Below are 13447 nucleotides of genomic sequence, written 5' to 3' on the forward strand. Positions count from 1 at the left end.
AAATGTCCTCCAAAACGTTCACCGTGACTCTCTGCTACTACATGTATTAGCGGCCGTCGAGAGACTTGGACTCATTAGTTAGGGTATTTAGAACGCTTTATCGCAACATGCATGCACTACTCACCGTCGATAATTATATAACTAATGTAGAATCTTGGGCGTTCCATGCAGACGATTCTCGCTGCTCGTCTTTCTTCTCTCGGTGTAATGATCCAGAACGTCCCGCAGATATGAATCTGACTGATGTTGTGCATGCGGCGCTAGAGCTTTTTGGCGTCGTCGCTCTCATCTCTCCGTAGTTATCGCAGGTTGGGACCTGGATCAGAATGTTCTAGCGTGCATCTCCTGCGCGCTGAGGCCCAGTGAGGGGTTTTCGCTATCCTTCGTGACTCGTCTGTAGCTCTACCAATCACTTGACTCCTAGTGATGATGCAGTCACGAATAGCGTCGAGTAACTCTCTCACCGACGTAGGAAGTGGGAGATGGGGGTTGAAGCCCCTTCGCTCAGTGTAGGAATTGAAAGTTTCTGTGCCAGTGACTTTTGCAAATCTGTCTACGGTCTGGCAAGCGAGGTAGTTTTTGTGCAGTGTACTCATGATCAGTGGCGTAGCTATGGGGGGGGGGCCTGCTGAGGGCACGTGTTTCCCCAAAATTTGGCTACTTTTTCAATTTTGATCCTGTAGTTTGCAAATTGCGACCAATTTTTTTTCAAATTTTGAAATGGAAATTGCAATTCAATAGATTACGTCGCAGATTGCAGCAACCTACCAGTATGGATGAGTTTGTTGTAATGGCAACAACAGGAGCACGAACAAATGAAGAAGATTCTAGAGACATCAATAACTGTTATCGCATTTCAATTTACAACACAACACTGGGTCAGATAATTAGTGAATTCAACCGACGGTTTTCAATCTAAAGTCGGTCTTTGATGATGGCAGCTAGAGCGTGACGGTGTAGCCCAAGATCATCTTCTTTTCTTATTGTCAAAGCTAGGGAGCCCTTAACTAATTAGTAATTATGGTCTTAGTCAAATGGTGTCATTTCGGGTCTACAAATTGTGTTGACACTGTAGGTGTCTCTATGTGAACGTTCGTTTTCATGTTTGAAAGACTGAAGACCTACCATAGGTTAAGTTAGGGCTGCCATGGGACAAGATAGATTGAATAGCCCAGCGCTTGTGGCCTTACAAAGGGATATGTCTAGTAAGATAGACTTGGAAGCAGCTATAGACAGGTTTGCCGCAGTAGACAAAAACAGAAGAATCAAGCTTAACAAGTGAAAGGTTTAAACGGTTAAATTAAGAGTAGAAATACGAATTTGAGAAACTTTTCCAGAGTGCCCCAAATCTCGGACTCTGGCTACGCCGCTGTCATGATAGGTGTACAGCCCCCGCTCGTAAACATCTTCCTACGCCACTGCCTCTTTAATATGAGAACAGCCTTTCTCATTCCATTGACAAGGTGAGCTCTTGACAGAGCGCTGTACAGACCCACACAGGTAGCATTCCTTCTAGAGACAGAGACCAACGTGCTATATGCGACCGTTTTTCTTGGTAAACAGAGAAGCCAGGGCAGCGTGGTCCGTGGCCATGGTATGCGTGCTCTTCTGGTATACTCTACTGTGTTTTCTAGACACTTGAACCCAAATACAAGTACGAACTTCCGAATCCAAATGACACGAACGCGTGGCTCCACATTCGACTTGTGATGCACTTAATTCAAGATGTCTAGTATTGTCAATGTCAAGTCTTCAAACCAATTGCGTCAGCGCTACGTTTGTTTGCCAGCAAGTAATTTCTCACATTGCGCAGCCAACGTTTGAGTATCCGAAGACACTAAAACCATTGCGCATGCGTAAACCTGAGCAACATGGAGGAGTCTGATGTAAGTTACCTATTCTCTGCTTTGTAATGCTAAGTAGCTGCAAGGGTAAAAAGGACGCTTGTAGATGGTATCACCCGACTAACTTACCGGTTTTTGATAATTACCATCAAATAATACATACATCCTCATTTTTCTAGAGAGAACCGCTTCACAAGAGCAGCAGCTTGCCGTCCTATTCTCAAGTGGAAGGTCAGAGCAGTCTCATACTCAGTGTGCGTATCGGTGTTCTCAAAGAAATGTTATGCAGGTCGTAGTGCCATCTCGGACGCTCCACCTTCGTACGAGAGTCTGTTCGGTCGTATACGACATAAGAAGGAGACGGCAAGTAGCCCATTAGACTTCCTTGCGAAGATGTGCTATCTGTTGGGAGGGACAAGTAGGGTGGACGCAATTTCGCTCACTTGTGTGTGTCATGCCTTCGTCATGTGACCCTTCTCTTTCAGTTGTCTGCACGGTTTTGGTGACTGTGTTTATGGCGCTGCCCGTCTCAATGGTTGTTATGGGTAAGTAATGTCAGAGTGCAATGAGTATAGTAAGGCACAAACCTGGTTAGCATATCAGACTGCTGTCACCAAGTACTAAAAAACTAAGGGCGCGTTCGATTTGTCAGTATTGAACTGGAAGCGGAGGGCTGCATAACTTACGTTTGATTCGAGTTCTGGAACTGTTAGAACAAGTTCCAACAGTTTGGCCTTCTAACCTGGAACTGTGGCCACTGACACGCCCACATACTATATCATCACACAGAAATGAGTCTTGAAATCATGCAGGGTATATCTCATAATCTGGGTACCTACATCTTCAGTCTAACCCTTGATGTAGACACTGTGGATGTACAACAGATTGCATGTAGATCTGTGCCCTACTACCAGCCCCCACCTCCAAATCTTTATCATTTCGTCTCTCCAGTATTCTGAATCATCACATTCAAGAATCACCTGCACCGCTGCAACAATAGCGATGGCAGTTGCACCTTCCATTTCATTGCATCCCTGCATGCACTTTACCATCTCCTGTTCACAGAGCTCGAAATAACAGCCTGACATGGTCATAGGTGACATCATTAGGTGTTTTACAATAACAAACAGCTTGTGTTACTATTTTAGGTGTTGTGTTAATTAGGTTGAATTCATTTTTCTGGCAGTTGTTGCAGGTCTTGAATGTGTCTAGGTATGGCAGCCATCAGTTGAGTGTAACTGCTATGCAATCTTGTCTCTTTGTATGCCTCTGATGGCACCTATCATCAGTATGTGAAACTATGCTAAAGCCTGCTAATTGCATAGAAAGAGATGAGATTGCATAGTAGATGCAGGACAACACTTAACGGATGGCCGAAGGACTGGGATGGCTGCCTACTTAGACACATTCAAGATTTGCAACAACTGCCAGAAAATGAATTCAACCTAATTAACAAAACACCTAAAGACTTAATTAAACAAGTTACCTTCACCTGATGCAGCAGACATAGGATACTGCCTTTTACATGTACATGCTAAAAGTTACATGCTCGACAGTTTGCTCTAGCTTGTTCTAAGCTCACAATGGTTAACAATAAGCAAGATTCCTTGGCTACAGTTCGAATAGATTGACCGGACTAGGATGTCTGTGCATATATTCAGTTTTCCGGACAAATAGCAATATTGATGGGACATTGTCCGGCCGTTACTTTGAGCTGTGTTCAGAACTCCAAATTTGTGTTCGATTTAGTTGCAAGTTCTCAATTTAATCACACCTTCGGTTCCAGTTCTGAAACTATAAATCGAATGCACCTAATACTCAGTCACGGGTACATGAATGCACTGGGGTCCATTTGTGGGAGCCACAAATGGCCACGAGTTGGACTGGGTTCAGTTACCCTAACTCCAACCCGTCCATTTGTACACAATTGTTGTGTTCGAAAACCAAGGCATCTGCACATGCATAGCAAAATACAAGTATCTGCATGTTTATGTTTAATTAACCTGTTTGTGCATGATACTTGAAATCCATGTATCAATCACTAAACTCATTACACAGTAGTACTTAGCAGCTTTACAATCACTTTAGTCAGAAAACGAAAGTTTCAAAATATCAGTTAATTAATGTCGTATGTAGGTGCTCTGTATAAGGACGACTGCAAGTACCAAAAGTATATCCCAATCTATTTAATTGTCGGCGGAGCCTTTGGAATAGTGAGAACACTATGGACATTGTGTCAAAAGATGTGCCGAAGTGGTGAGAGAGAGGAAGACGAAGAAAATAGGAAAATGGTATCACACGTACACGCACCACCCTATTATATTCATTATTTACTGTATATTAAACATCTCTCTTAGAATCCCATAGAGATGATACTCAACTGTTTCATGCTTGCCTGGTTCATCACCGGCAGCGTCTGGATATACTCCATTTATTCATCGTACAATAATGTTGAGGGCACTGCACACTACTGCAATAATACATTATATCTCTATGCTTTTTGGATAACAAATGCGACATACATCCTACTGGGATCGATTTGCTTTTGCACATGTTGTCTGTTCATCTGTGCAATGATGGTCGGGTGACACACGGTGTCATTGACTGGAGTAATCAGTAGAGTATATGATGTAGAGTGGGTAGTACGTATATACTTGTATTGGAATTCTAGAAATTGATTCTGTACACGGATGACTTTGGCAATAGTAGCCGTTCGTGACTGTTACATATAACGAAGTTGTAGTGAAATGCTAATATTTATGGGATATGCCTGTTAAGAGTAGGGACAGTCAAGAATCCAATGAATGGCCACTGAATTTTGTTGATGACATAATGGCACACTGACCACCAAGTGGGTGTACAGTGTGTATGCATGCACAGCGCAGAGTAGTCTATCTTGGTGTAGGATCTATGACCAATGTCAGTGAGTCGGTTACTTTGTTTCGCATACTACCCAAATCACTTCAGATTGTATCACCAAATTATTTAATTAAATGAATTGAGAAGTAATAGGGTAACCGGATGAGATAGTAGTCTGAAGTTTGTACAGCATTTTGCCACATGTTGTGTAACTCTGAACGTCTTATTGAGTCACCATGGGCTCAAAACCTTTTCTATCTCTTCTGTATCACACTGACAGTATGAGTTGAGTGATTGGGCTATTCAATTTTTGCATTGTAATTTCATGTTTCTAATTTTGTCATTTAGTTTATTTTTTCTATTTAAAATAATTAATTTTTCAATTTTTAAAATTATTGTATTTTGTTATTTTTATTTCTAAGTTTTGTGTTATTAGATTCAGCTTTTATCGTAAGGTTTTTAACTTTATGTTATTTTGTTTAGTTTAACAAGAAAATTAAGAGCATTTTAAATAACTGTATTTGAAAAAATTAAATTAGAATGACAAACTAAAAACATGAATATTACAATGCAAAAAATTGAATGCCACAATCACCTACTGACCTACTAGTAGATGCCACTTACTGCCCCATGGACAGAACGTGCACAGCGCTCTTCGTCAAGTAACCATGGACAAGACTGTAGGAACAGTGCAACTGTGGCTAAGTCGTGTGGTCAACACAGTATCCATGTGAGACCCCGCAGGTACAAGTGTAGACGACAACATATTTTAGATGCTCTAATCAATAACTGTTCGATAGGAAAATAGAATACACCAAAGTACTTGATGTGATGTACCTACATGATGTGATCTATACACATGGAAGTTAATTCTCACATTTCTGTGTTGTCAAGTCACGTGGTTACAGTTATCTCCATGATCTTTCGGTGCTACTCGAATATACGCATTTCACTCAGTCGCAGTCTGGCTGACAAAGCAGCGCGGCACCACGCAAGACCCACAGTTGCTTGCTTTGCTGTGTAGGGAGGTGAACAGAGGTGACAAAGTTTGCTTGACCTCTTAATGCTGACTGATAGAGTGGACATTCATACGACCCTGATTCTGACTCATCTAGTGACTCATGCCCAACCTGCTCACATAAACCGATAATAACGAAACAATGAATATAACAGAAGAGAAACTTTCCCCGTTTGTCTGTAGTCTAAAACTCTAAATATGTAAATTCAGTACGCCCTTTTACAGAAAGACAAATAGCAACAATGTGGGTATGGGATAAAAATATAAAAAATAAAGATCAGGAAATAAGTATAGCAGTATACCATAGGCCGGGAAATTTTGGTGACAGTTTTAATTTAGTGATTTGGTATGAGCAAATTGGCAAAGGTAATATTTGTCAGACGTCCTGTTGCGCATGTGCATACGTGTTGTCACAAAATTTGCCCAAAATCCATGCATCACTGCCATGCCATATTGATCATTGCCACTGCCAGTCTCTTGTACGGGTTAGTTCTTTGCCAATGGAAGGGCTCTAGATTTGTTGTAAATCTGATGACCATCAATACACGCAGCTTTGAAATTTGTAGGTTTCTCTATAGACTCCTACTCAGTTGAGCTGCATTCGTCTCCACAAGTGTGAATGAACCTGCCTCAAAATATCAGACGTTTAGCACAGAAGAAAAAGGACACACAGTTTGTGTCTTACATCTGGCCAGATAACATCATAAGTTGACAGAAGTCGTACATCACCAAAATCAATATTCACAAAAAAGTGTACAAATAAATAGACACTTTGGACCATTTTGCCAAATATCATCGTCACCAAAATTTCCTGGTCTACAGTAGAGTGGATCAAGAGATGTACCAATAAAATGATTTTGCTGTTGTAGCATTTCCATTTCAACAAAATGATTGCAGCATACATGAGCTCAGCCTTTGGAAAGATTTGATCATTTTGCCTAATTTTCAGTGTATGAGTATCCACACACCACTATCCCAACAGTAAACCCCATGGCTTTCTACTGCCTTCATGTAACTGAATGTGTGACAACAACACAATACACTGCTTCTCTAGATATTCCTGTTATACAACAGTGAATTATGTTACTACAAGTGTTGGACGGCAGACACATTAGTCTCGTGTAGCCAGACCAGACCATCTCCACCATCATACTTCTGGTGAGAAATTTTGGCTACGCGAAACTACAGACACATATGAGCAAGTTGACTGACATTGTTACATACATACCTTGTGTCCAACTTCCTCTGGTAAGAAGTGAATTTGCGGAAAATCACATTGTTGAAAATGATCTGGTTCGAATAACGTATACTTCTTGGCATCCCAAGCAGCTCCTTGGAGATGTAGGCCATGAATTATCACGCCATCTTTGGGAGGCACTGTCTTCTGCAACATCACAAACTAACCATCCACTTGGTATCCGTTTGGAACGTCTCTTTGTACACAAATACCTTCTCAAGTGGCATGTTGTCTGTCTTGGGTAGCTCAGCTTGTACTATGTGCTTGAACTGAAGGTTGCTGAGGGCCAAATGATGCTTTCGTGCATGACACTGCAATACAGCAGTGAGAAACCCTGCGAGCACAAAAAGCATACCTGTTGCAGTGTTTCAAACAACCTCAGTGCTGCATCATCCTACTAACAAGAAATGAAGGATAACTGTTACTCATAAATTTCAGTTTATTTAATTGCTATTTCTATCAAGCAAAAACATCACGGGAGTCATACAGCAAACATGCAGATTCCGATTGCAAATGAGATCAACTCTGACCATTAGAAATCTGACATTCGTCAAACTCGACTCATGAGATGTTACAGGGTGGGAAGGGGGTAAAAGATTACTAAACCAAAGAAGGCATAACGTGGGTTCTAGAAGTAGCATCAGCTTAATCTCCATAATGTAAATGTTGTGGATATACAGAAAATAAATTCACACATTCAAAACAATGGCACTTGCATGCCATAATATAGATGCTGTGTATCACGGCTTAATTTAGACAGTTTAAATAGTTAGTGTAGTGTAGAAACCACAAGGATTAAGGATTGCAGGGGAGGGGAATAACAATTTGTGACATCTCGAGTGCTTGTAGACTAAGTCTAAGCATTCAACATCCACCCAGTGGGCTGGACTCTAACTACAGCCTGAGTTACGTTTGAGGAAGCAGTACATGAAAACTAACCATGTGGGAAGAAGAAAGCTGAAAGCCAGTAGGAACCTGGAGAGTGATGTGCCAAAGCAGAGCCTTTGCTTGCAAATGATGATGAAATAGCAACAGCTTTCAATGCAGACAGAGCCGGTGACACCTTTGACTCAGATTTCTCAACACCAGTAACGGGTTTCTCCACAGTTTCTCTACACGACATCCAGTAGGTAAAAAAATCCACTCTTTCTGATAGGTCATTCAGCCAGCTGCCAAGTCGTCGTTGAGTCGGGTAACTATGCTTTAGCCACATGGCGGGCACCTTGTTGATGGCAAGAGAAGTGCAAACAGCTTCAAGATCATCAGACAATAATGTTTCGCCATTAAGAGCATCAATAACTGACATGAGAGAATCTCGAACGACTTGAATCAGATTGTTAAAATTCTTTACTTCTTGTAGTAGGACGTGCTGCAAATGTGACACGTTCTTCACCACTTTGGCAGTGTCCTTTGTTCTCACTCGTTCTGAGCTCGGTGCTATACGAATGCCTTCTGATTGCCCTTTAATTGAATACCATCTGTTGATGTCACTCGCCACGATTGAATCGGGGAGATTACTGAGGGCGTCTGTTGCAATATCGAGCAAGGCGACATCTAATTTAGACCTGTCGGCATAAACAACAGTGACAACAAACACAAACGTATGTGACAATCGCTGCATACTGTGCTGTCATGGAGACGACGTTTGGTTGCATGGAAAGAATGACATCAAACAGACTTCGACTCAGTCTGTCAGCGTATATCGAGTTGGCCAATGGATGCATGCCACACACTTCGGGTCTGTCTAGCAAGGGAAAGGTTTTTCTGGCATGCTCCTCTAGTCTAACCAAACTATCAATGTCACTGATAGTCGGATAGTCCTAAACAGATAGTCACGTGACTATCAACTCAACAACACAAATACCAATTAATGTATGCTAACACGGCCAACCTCACAGTTCATGTAGCAACTGGCACTCAATGTTTCACTTGCGTAAAAGCAATTGAGAAGACAACGTAGTGTTCTTCTATCCCAATCGTCAGTTACTCTTCCACCATACACTACATCTCCTGTGATGTGACGTAGAGCTTTCCATGGTGTTGACTCAGAAGTGCAAACAAGATCAGTCAATACTTGAACAGCAACCTACCAATCATAAGACTCTAACATCATACATATCAATAATATTAAATATTAACACAATTCAACAGTCAAGAAATGTCAACACATGATAGAAAATTAGTAAAACCATTGAATTTTTCATATCACAGGGACACTGTCAAGGATATGCATCAGTGATAATGCTACTTGGTTGATTGTGCTCTTGCACATTCATAATTCAATTGTTGCTACTTCTTATGCAACAAAGGTCATGAAGCATGTTCAATAATGTTGGACATTCTTTATCCTTGAAACTGACAATAGATACAAACTTATAAGTTGAAGGTGTCTTGAGGTAAATTCAAGTACAGTAGTTATAATAAGAGTACAGAGGCAAGCTTTCTATAACTACGTGTAGAAAAGTGTAATATAATCAGTTTTGTTGACAGACTTCAGCACCGTAAACACTATATTGGAAGCCGCTAATGTCAGTATGTATCGCCAACTTTAAGGTGTCTAACGAAACTATAAAATTACCACACATTTTGACATCCAAAAGTGAACCTTCAATCCATTTAATTAATTATCATGTCTCGTTTTCCATAGAAATGACTCTCAGCTACCAGCAAACCCGTTACTTCTATAATGATACTGCAGTAGTATAATAGTCGCAAACATTTGCCATATTTATAGTAGTCAATGAAACTGCTCTCAGAGTTCTAAACTTAGATGCAAACAAAAAGCAGTCCTCTGCAGAAAGGAACCACAATGCAATCAATTACAAAACATCACAACAGTTCCAGTTAAAGTCTTAAATTATACTGCTCGAGACCCATTCCAATATAATCGCATATCATCCTGTATGCACTTTCATACATACATTAAAGTTTCTGTACAGTACCTCTTTACCTCTATGGTTGTCAGTGGGCAACTAGAGAAAGCACTTAGTCATCAATAAATAGGTTTGTTGTATTGAGCTTCATGACAACTGTACGTCACACACACACACACTAAAGGCAGTGACGTCTTGTCAAGCTACCGTAAATAATTACGTCAGAAGGTATTATAATCACCAATAGAAAGTGATCACTATGATACATACGATAGAAAGTCTCACCTCAAGGTCTGCTGTGCTAAACACGTACGGAACATTCCATCCAATGGAGCCATACTTCTTACGATCAGACAGCGCTGCGTGGAAGAAGCACAGACTGAACAAAAGATGAGCAAATGAGGTTTTGGATTGTTCTGGAATCCATCTAACATTGCCTGATTGCAACAGCACCAGACTCTGTTCAATGTTAATCCGTATGCCTTGTGGTTGTTCAACTGTAATCTAGAAAAGGACAACGTTAACCAAATAATAGATCTATGTCACTCAATCTGTCTGTCTGTCTGCCTGCCTGCCTGCCTGTCTGTCTGTCTGTCTGTCTGTCTGTCTGTCATATATTCCATTACAATGAAATTTCCATCAAACTATAAAAGCAAACCTAAAGTCCACTTGATCTATTCACAAACTCTGACAACCTGACGAATACGGATGCCGTTCCTTCAAAACTTTCTCAAAAATTATTTCAGGGCCAAATAGATGACGTAGTTTATGCTTCTTTGAAAAACAACAGCAGCATAAGAGATCTTGCTCATATCAATACCATCTCGTCCACTCACGCTGGAGCCTGGCTCAGGACTGTTCCCAATGGAAAACTTGGGATGGCATTTTCGAAACGTGAGTTCATCACATCAATAAAAATCTGGCTGGGATTACCAATATTTCCACCACATCCAAATGCCCAAAGATGTGTGTGTGGTCATATCATTGATCAGTTTGGGGACCACGCCTTGAGCTGTGGAAGTGGCCCCTTGCGAACAAAACGACATGACAGTTTGAGAGATATTGTCTGGCACGCCCTCCACACCGACAATAGTGGAGTAAAGAAGGAACAGAGAATAGGTGGCCAAGATCTTCATCGGCCAGGTGACATTTATCATCCTGACTTTACCAATGGAAAACCTGCTTTCTCTGACATAACTGTTAGAAATTCCCTCCAACCCAGCTACATCGTTGCCGCTGCAACCAGTGCAGGTGCTGCCGCATTGGCGGGTAAAATGGAAAAGATGCCTACCATGATGATATCGTCGCTGCTGCTGGTGGAGAGTTCTTCCCTCTGGCTTTGGAAACCCTAGGTTATTGGACACCTTCAAGCTTGAAGACTCTAAAGATTATCGCATCAAAGACTACCACCTGTAACACAACACCCCTTTCTCAAGCCTTCCAGAACCTCATTGAACAATTATCTGTGAAACTCTGGTTATTTAATGCTCGTTTAGTGCACGGTTGCATGCAACTGCATTCTTCTAGTGATGCTCTTTGGGACTTGCTCACTTAGTGTATTACCAATTTATTAATTTAAAAAATACATACATACATACACACACACACACACACACACACACACACTAAAGTCCACTACATAATAATTACTACATAATACATTAGCCCCTTATGGAAGGATAAAACTTAAAAGAAGCTACTTAATTAAGTTAATTAATTAACTACAAGTTGTCTGTCTGTCTGTCTGTCAATCCATCATCATTTATCAAAATGCAAAATCTAAATACAGCAGGAGTTCTATCACTAAATTCCACAGTTCAAAATACATGATTTCGATACAGTGAATGCTACTCTGAATTTGTCTGTCATAAATGTCCTCATCAACTTTGGCTCGTATACTATGTGACAACTTGTTCTAATGACTTGGAAATTGCAGTGTTGCCTTTCACACATTTACACATTTATATAAGTTTATTTATGTATGTTTATACATTTTTACCTCAAAACGAGATCATCGAAACGAATGACATCAATGCCATTTCATTAATAAATCTATCTCTCCTAAAGTGAATTACCATTAACAGTATCAACGACCTCAAAGTCATTTATAATCCTAACTGTATAGAGAACTCTTGAAAACATTGTGACCTGTTGCTATTTACATTCACATACATACCCTACCATAATCAGTGTTTCCATACCTTGTTTCCGACCTGAAGTACTGAAGATGGAAATGTTTCTGTTGGCAAAGAACTAAGCCACAACCTGAAGTTTGAGTGTACAGCTCCATCAGATGCCAAGCTACAAAACCTAGTTAGTTTACAAGCAATCTGAAGGCATCAACAACACAACCTGTCAACAATTTGTTCCAAAGATGGCATCCAAGATGGAGCTAAGTGGCAGTTCTGTAAGAACACCCAGCCAGTGCCACTTGCTGCAACATGGTGAATCAGATCTTTTATTGTTTGGCGTTGACCACAACCCAACGAGACTAAATGTAAGTACTTTGAATCCCCAAACTTAGTCTGAGAAAGACTGAGCAGTTGCGATGTAGGATCACAACCTAAACAGCACAAAGTAGCACACACAGATGGGTGACAAACACTATTGACATTCTCACCTGGCGACAATATAAAGATTATTGGCTGGTTGGGGTTTGTGTGTTTTGCTATATCACTGATGTTTGTCACTGATGTAGATATATACTCTTCTCCAAGTTCTTCAAGAATGAAATCTCTTACACTGTCATAGAGTGCATCCTGTCGTAACGTCTTGGTAAGAAGAAGACGCTGAAAACTTGTTAGAGGCTGCAGAGGCCAATCACAGCCAGATTCATCAAAGGCATTGGAAAGAAATTTATAGGGATGCAAGCAGTCAAAAAATTCCATCCACAACTGTTGATTGGCAACAAGGTGATCACATAAACCAATGAAAGCTGATAGTGCAAAGCCAAGTTGTTGAAACGTACACCAATTCGCATCTGATAGCCAAGAAAGATCCTCTGGCTTAGAGAGCATTTCATAAACTGGCTGACTGTCAGAACGTTGTTCAGAAGCTGAATATGAGAGAGGAAACAATGATTTCAGTGGTGAATGTGGAGAAACACGATTTGTGCTAGACGAAGATGTCAGTTGCTGTACTGTGCCTTTAATCCCCACTCCATACATATCACCACTAAGGAACACAGCCCATTCATCAACAGAGATTGATGAAGCTGGTTTGGACTCAGTAGTACTTGTTGCATGCCGCATTATGCTTGTAGCAGTGAGAAAAGCAAATGCAAGACGATGCTCAAAGAACAGAACTTGAGTAGTGTGGTGGTAAACAGCTTGGGTTAAGACATTGATGAGCCTAGTAAGGTAACTGCTTGAAACAGATTCTTCCGAAAACACACTGTTGAATTGTTGGTCAGATGAGAAAGATGCTTCTGAGGGTGAGTTGTTGGATTCTTCGCCAATATTATCTCTGATACAACAAGAGCAGAGATTCTTGAACCAACTAACAGAAAATTGGTACATAACATTGATTTCAGAAAGGTTCCTTATCACAAAATATAGAACAGCTCCTCTTGATGCAACCTAACCAACCAACATTTGAATGATTAGACAGTTTGAAA

The 13447-nt window shown here is 40.7% G+C and overlaps 2 protein-coding genes across 4 annotated transcripts in view; one reads left to right on the plus strand and one right to left on the minus strand.

The window, feature by feature from the left end:
• Positions 1 to 1842: 1842 nt before the first annotated feature.
• Positions 1843 to 4662, plus strand: LOC134189921 (transmembrane protein 272-like). Of its 2 annotated transcripts, none has more exons than XM_062658318.1 (6): positions 1843 to 1886; positions 2024 to 2075; positions 2134 to 2262; positions 2330 to 2389; positions 3981 to 4135; positions 4202 to 4662. In XM_062658318.1, the coding sequence occupies exons 1-6, from the start codon at positions 1872 to 1874 to the stop codon at positions 4430 to 4432; spliced, it is 642 nt and encodes a 213-aa protein (XP_062514302.1). In that variant the 5' UTR covers positions 1843 to 1871; the 3' UTR covers positions 4433 to 4662. The 2 variants fall into 2 exon arrangements, with proteins under 2 accessions (XP_062514302.1, XP_062514304.1); XM_062658320.1 differs by lacking the exon at positions 1843 to 1886 and adding an exon at positions 1891 to 1953.
• A 760-nt stretch (positions 4663 to 5422) lies between these two features.
• The window catches only part of LOC134189483 (dynein axonemal heavy chain 6-like), a 29029-nt gene continuing 21004 nt past the window's right edge, over positions 5423 to 13447 (minus strand). For both annotated transcript variants that reach the window (XM_062657764.1, XM_062657765.1), the window contains exons 33-42: positions 12452 to 13409; positions 12184 to 12394; positions 12033 to 12132; positions 10117 to 10335; positions 8850 to 9044; positions 8582 to 8778; positions 7898 to 8523; positions 7171 to 7292; positions 6950 to 7105; positions 5423 to 5833 (exon numbers count right to left, since the gene is read on the minus strand). In XM_062657764.1, coding sequence (XP_062513748.1) covers positions 5657 to 5833; positions 6950 to 7105; positions 7171 to 7292; positions 7898 to 8523; positions 8582 to 8778; positions 8850 to 9044; positions 10117 to 10335; positions 12033 to 12132; positions 12184 to 12394; positions 12452 to 13409 — 2961 coding nt within the window. In that variant the 3' untranslated portion in view covers positions 5423 to 5656. The remainder of the gene's footprint in view (positions 5834 to 6949; positions 7106 to 7170; positions 7293 to 7897; positions 8524 to 8581; positions 8779 to 8849; positions 9045 to 10116; positions 10336 to 12032; positions 12133 to 12183; positions 12395 to 12451; positions 13410 to 13447) is intronic.

This window comes from Corticium candelabrum, chromosome 14 (genome assembly GCF_963422355.1).
Source record: "Corticium candelabrum chromosome 14, ooCorCand1.1, whole genome shotgun sequence".
Classification (NCBI taxonomy): domain Eukaryota; kingdom Metazoa; phylum Porifera; class Homoscleromorpha; order Homosclerophorida; family Plakinidae; genus Corticium; species Corticium candelabrum.